This window comes from Trachypithecus francoisi, unplaced genomic scaffold, assembly GCF_009764315.1.
Source record: "Trachypithecus francoisi isolate TF-2019V2 unplaced genomic scaffold, Tfra_2.0 Lachesis_group7, whole genome shotgun sequence".
NCBI lineage: Eukaryota > Metazoa > Chordata > Mammalia > Primates > Cercopithecidae > Trachypithecus > Trachypithecus francoisi.
In genome coordinates this window covers 64,025,206-64,031,620 of record NW_022681472.1, presented here as the reverse complement: position 1 = coordinate 64,031,620, position 6,415 = coordinate 64,025,206, and the positions used below count along the sequence as shown (strand labels likewise).

Below are 6,415 nucleotides of genomic sequence, written 5' to 3'. Positions count from 1 at the left end.
AGAAGTTAGGCATGTTATTTTCAGCAGAAGTCTTGGGTGGTGAGGTAAGGCAAACCCAAATGCCTAAGTATGTATTTCATAAAGACAAATCATGGCTTCTTTCATGAAGGTAGGACTACAATATAATCAGCATTCTACCAGATAACTGGCTGGCATTCCAGGGATTCAGTGCTGGTTTCTACAGAATATTGACTACCCAGAAGAAAGAACAATCTGACCAGCCTTGGTGAGAGCAATCTATGTTGCATAAAACACATTTCTGCTTTTGTGACCCCATTGTTCATTAATCTACTGATCAAGCATTAGGGAGACTGGGGAAAAGAATGACTTGGCGGAGCCGCCCTCAGAGTCGCGAGGCCGGACGCAGCGCGGCGCTGCCCCACTCGCCCCAGCCGCCGTCATGAAGGCTGTGTTCCAGTGCGTCACCCGGGCCAGCGTCACAGTTGGAGGAGAGCAGATTAGTGCCATTGGAAGGGGCATATGTGTGTTACTGAGTATTTCCCTGGAGGATACGCAGAAGGAACTGGAGCACGTGGTCTGAAAGATTCTAAACCTGCATGTGTTTGACGATGAGAGTGGGAAGCACTGGTCTAAAAGTGTGATGGACAAACAGTACGAGATTCTGTGTGTCAGCCAGTTTACCCTCCAGTGTGTCCTGAAGGGAAACAAGCCTGATTTCCACCTAGCAATGCCCATGGAGCAGGCAGAGGGCTTTTACAACAGGTTCCTGGAGCAGCTGCATAAAACATACAGGCCGGGGCTTATCAAAGATGGCACGTTTGGGGCCTACATGCAGGTGTACGTTCAGAATGATGGGCCTGTGACCACAGAGCTGGAATCGCCAGCTCCCGACACTGCTACCTCTGACCCAAAGCAGCTGTCAAAGCCTGAAAAACAGCAGCAGAGAAAAGAAAAGACCAGAGCTAAGGGACCTTCTGAATCAAGCATGGAAAGAAACACTCCCCGAAAAGAAAACCGCAGTACCACCAGAGGGGCCGAGGGTGACGTGTCCTCTGAACGGGAACCGTAGCTCAGGAGGCAGAATTCAGTGTGTTATCATTGGGCAGAACTGGATCCTGAAAAATTCAAGATGCTAAGCACCTACACTACTTTAAGAATTTGGAACTGAAACATGAGGAGGCAAACAGAAATAAGAAAGTGGGAACCTGAATAGCTCTGCAAAAAACACCAAAGGACCATTTTGCCTTTTTCTGTTGTTGCTGTGGTGGAATGAGGCAGTGGGCACTGCCGGTGGGTCGGGGGGTGAGTGCGCATGTGGTAGAAGGCATGCGCTTGTGCCCCCCCACAGAAAGGCTTTGTTGGTTTCTGCCACATCTTGGCTTGCTTTTGGAACAGGCTGGCCTAGCATCATTTGTCATCAAGTCCATTGTGGTGTATTCTGCATTTCCATGGCGGGGGTTCTCCACCACACTCACACTGTCCATGTTCTTTTTATTGCTGATTCAATCAATCCCTTGTTGAAGTGTCAAGAGAGCAATCATCAGTGATAATGTATTGTGTGAGACCTTTGCATCTTGTAAATTTTCTCTTTTTTCTAAAAATAAATAATAAAATCCTAAATCTCAACAAACCACAAAAAAAAAAAAAAAGAATGACTTAATATACATGGGATGAATCATCCTGTTCCTGTTATTGAGAGACTGTTCTACAGAGGGAAGCTTCAGTGAACATTCACACATATTATTCTTTTACCCTGGGCCTATTCTGAAGGGGCTATCCACATGAACCTTCCCCAAATCTCTTTCTCACTAATACGCAAAAATCCTTCCTTCTGAGTCTCTGTACTTCCAAACTGTGCCTAAGGATCACTACCAATCTATACCTTACATCACCTGTCCTCCAAGACAAACTGGACAACCAATGTACCCACAGTCCTCATTTTTCATAGTGCTGAGATACATGGATTTCAATGATCATGTTTAATTAAATAATACCACTACCTTAACAACACAGTTCAAATTTTAGTAACTACAGTATGTTAACTGTGAAAGGTTAAATGAAGCACAAACTTCATTGCCATTTTTTAGTCCACATATCACTTTGTAAACAACGAATGCAGATCCTGGGAACAGACAGTGGATAGGAGACAGGGCTAATGTGCAGCGAGTTCCCACTTGGATGGACAGACCAGTGTGTAGAGAGTCACAATGCGAACCTTTGCTTCAAGAACCAGCACAGGAACATACCGGGAAAACCAGAAGAATTCACAGATCCTTTTAAAGAAGCTGCATGCCACTGCAAATTCCATGAGACAAGTGAAAAATGGAGAGCTCCCAAAGTGTGAGCGGTGGGAGAAGCTGCCTCCAAACACACATTCCCACTGGGAAATCTGAAAATCCAGATCACAGCAGAAGGTTTTAACCTTACCTGGAGCTGAAATGGATGAAATATAGAAGTACAAGCAGCAGCACTTATAGGCACTCCCATTCTCCAGCTGGAGCCCAGGGAAGCCATTCCTGAATGTATGAAACAGGGGCCCTTGGGGAAGGCAGGCAGTGGAATTAAGGAGAGGTCAGAGGATATAAGATATTTCAAATTAAATTTTACAGTAATGTTGATTGGGCACAAGTGGGTTGGGAGGAGCGGCGGAGGAAACAAGAACTGCTTCAGGTAGGGACAGGAGCCACAGCCAACACTGTGGGCAGATGCAGGAGAGGTAAGGCCTGAAAACCGAGTTTGCTTGCTCAGCAGGGAAGCCCATAACCTGAGACAAGGCCTCCGTTCTGCCCGCCAGCCATTCAGGCTACCTGGATCTCAACTCAGTGCTGTTAGTGGGGCACTGTGGGAGTGAGACTGGCCTCACCAACTGAGTGGGAGCTGGGTGAGATCTCTTGCTACCAGCTATCCCTGACTTCTCTGGTGAACTATAGGGCACAGGAGAGGCAGATATAATCCTCTCTGGAACATAACCCCATTGACGTGAGAACTATCTCCTCATCCTCCACAGTGGCCATGGCAAGCTTGGCCCAAGGGGAGTCTGAGCTCAGACCTGCATACCCTGCCCCAACCTGATGGTATTTCTCTACCAACCCTGGTAGCTGAACACAAGAGTCATACACTCTTGGGAGCTTTATGGCTCTGCCCATCACCGGAGAAACCAGAATACCTTTCTTGGCCAAATTAGGGCAAGCTTATATCCCACTGCTAATAGCACAGCTGGTGCTCTCTTGCAAGTGCCACCTTCTGGCTGTAGGCCAACCAACCCAGGCCATTACAGCAACTCATGACAGAATAGCCATGCCCCTAGGAAGGAGAAAACAGCAACTAATACCACTGCCTGCAACATCCTCGCTAACCAGAGGTCCTGGGTCTGTCCATGTGACAACTTCACTGCTAGCACAAACAGCAGTTAAGAAAGCCAGCACCATAAACATACCTACAATCAAGGATTCTCACAGAATCTACTTCACTCCCCTCCCACCACCACCAGAGCAGGTGCTGGTATTTATGGTTGAAAGACCTGAAGATGAATCAGATCACATCACAGGACTCTTTGCAGACAATCCCCAACACCAACCTGGAGCCTGGCAGCCCCACTGGATGGCTATACCCAGAAAAGCAATAACAATCACTGTAGTCTGGCTCTCAGGAAGCCCTATCCATAGTGGGGAAGGATGAGAGCACCACCTCAAGGGATCACCCTGTGGGACAACAGAATCTGAACAGCAGGCCCTGAGTTCCATATCTTTCCACTGGTGGGTAGTTTCTCATAGCAGAGACACAATTGTAGCACTGGAAGCAGTAGGGGAAGTCTGCACCAATACTCCAACAGGCGGGCAGCCTGTGATTGTGAAGGGCCTTGGGGAAGGGGTCCTTATTCTCCTCTGGAGACACAGCTGGGGCCTCCTCCACAGGAATCCAGCATGGAGACACCTATAAACAAATATCCTCTCAGATCATAGTGGAATGACACTGGAAATTAACTCCAAAAGGAAGTACTCAAAACTATACAAAATATATGGAAATTAAATAATCTACTCTTGAATGATCTTTGGGTCAATGATTACATCAAGATGGAAATTTAAAAATCCCTTGGACAGAATAACAGTGACACAACTTATTGAAACCTCTGGGATACAGCAAAAGTGGTGCTAAGAGAAAAGTTCAGAGTATTAACTGCCTACATCAAAAAATCTGAAAGAACACAGATAGACAATCTAAGATCATATGCCAAGGAACTAGAAAACACATAACAAACCAAACCCAAACCCAGCAGAATAAAAGAAATAACAAGGATCAGAGCAGAACTAAATAAACTTGGGACAAACAAAAAACTACAAACAACAAAAGAAACAAAATGCTGGTTATGTTTTGGAGGCCAACCAACTCACAAATCATGACAAAATGCATAGACCATTAGTGAGATTAACCAAGAAAATAAGAGAAGTATAAGCTTGGTTAGAAATGAAATGGGAGATATTACAATTACAACTGATACCACAGAAATACAAAAGATCGTTCAAGGTGGTATGACTTGGCTGTGTCCCCACCCAACTCTCATGTTGAATTGTATTTTTCAGAATTGACAGGTGTTGTGGGAGGGACCCGGTGGGAGGTAATTGGATCATGGGGTAAGTTACCTCCATGCTGTTCTTGTGATAGTGAGTGAGTTTTCCATGAAATCTGGTGGCTTTATAAGGGGCTTCCCCACACCTTCACTCTGCACTCCTTTTTGCTGCCGCCATGTGACGGAGGATGTGGTAGTTTCCCGTTCCACGATGATTGTAAGTTTCCTGAGGCCTTCCCAACCATGCTGAACTGTAAGTAACTTAAGCTTTTTTCCTTTATAAATTACCCAGTACTGGATATGTCTTTATTAGCATGTAATAACAGGCTAATACACAAGGCTATTACTAACACCTTCATGCACACAAACTAGGAAATCTAGAGGACATCAATTCCTGAAAATATACAACACTCCTAGATTAAATCAAGAAGAAGTAGAAACTCTGAACAATAACAAGTAGCAAGATTGAAACAGTAATAAGACAAATTGCCAACAAAAACAGTTCAGGACCAGATGGATTAACAGCTGAATTCTATCAGACATTCAAAGAAGAACTGGTACCAATCCTGCTGAAACTATTTCAAAAGATAGAGAAAGAGGGAATTCTCCCTAAATCATTCTATGAAGCCAGCATTAACCTAATACCAAAACTAGGAAAGAACATAACAGAAAAGAAAACTACAGACAAATATCCCTGATGAACATAGATGCAAAAATCTTCAACAAAATACTAGCTAACCAAATTCAACAGCGTATCAAAAAGATAATACAGCATGATCAAGTGGGTTTCATTCATATCAAGGATGCAGGGATGGTTTAACCTATGCAAATCGATAAATGAGATACATCACATAAACAGAATTAAAAACAAAAACCTCACAACCACCATAATAGATGCAAAAAAAAGCATTTGACAAAATCCAGCAACCCTTTATGATAAAAACCCCTCAGTAAAACTGGCATATAAAGGACATACATACCTCAGGTAATAAAAGCTATCTATGACAAGCCCACAGACAACATACTAAATGGGGATAAGTTAAAAACATTCCCCCTGAGAATGGAGCAAGACAAGGATGATCACTTTCACCACTTCTATTCACCATAGTACTGAAAATCCTAGGCAGAGTGATCAGACAAGAGAAAGAAATAAATGGCATTCTAATCAGTAAAGGGTAAGTCAAACTATCACTGTTCACTGATGATATGATCATATACCTAGAAAACCCTAAAAATTTATCCAAAAAGCTCCTAGATTTGATAAATGAATTCAGTAAAGTTTCAGGATACAAAATCAATGTGCACAAATCAGTAGCACTGCTATACACCAACAACACCCAAGTTGAGAATCAAGTCAAGAACTCAATACCTTTCATAACAGCTGAAGAAAAATAAAAAGTACTTAGGAGTGTACCCAGCCAAAAAGGTGGAATATTTCTACAAGAAAAACTATAAAACACTGCAGAAAGAAATCATAGATGACAGAAACAAATGGAGACACATCCCATGCTCATGGATGGGTAGAGTCAATGTTGTGAAAATGACCATACTGTCAGAGGCAATATACAAATTCAATGCAATTTTCATCAAAATACCATCATTATTCTTCACAGAACTAGTAAAAACAATCCAAAAATTCACATGGAACCAAAAATTTTAAAAATGCCCACATAGCCAAAGCAAAACTAAACAAAAAGAACCAATCAGGAGGCATCACATTGCCTGACCTTAAACTATACAACAAGGCTCTAGTTACCAAAACAGCATAGTAGTGACATAAACATGGGCCTGTAGACCAATGGAACCCAATAGAGAACCCAGAAATAAAAATAAATACTAACAGTCAACTGATCTCAGGCAAAGCAAACAAAAACAAAGTGGGAAAAG

General features: G+C 43.1%; 1 protein-coding gene across 1 annotated transcript; it reads left to right on the top strand.

Annotated features, from left to right (window-relative positions):
* Positions 1–390: 390 nt before the first annotated feature.
* LOC117078860 (D-aminoacyl-tRNA deacylase 1-like) lies at positions 391–1,141 on the top strand. The gene has a single exon (XM_033202367.1). The coding sequence runs from the start codon at positions 602–604 to the stop codon at positions 1,028–1,030; it is 429 nt and encodes a 142-aa protein (XP_033058258.1). The 5' UTR covers positions 391–601; the 3' UTR covers positions 1,031–1,141.
* The last annotated feature ends 5,274 nt before the right edge of the window (positions 1,142–6,415 follow it).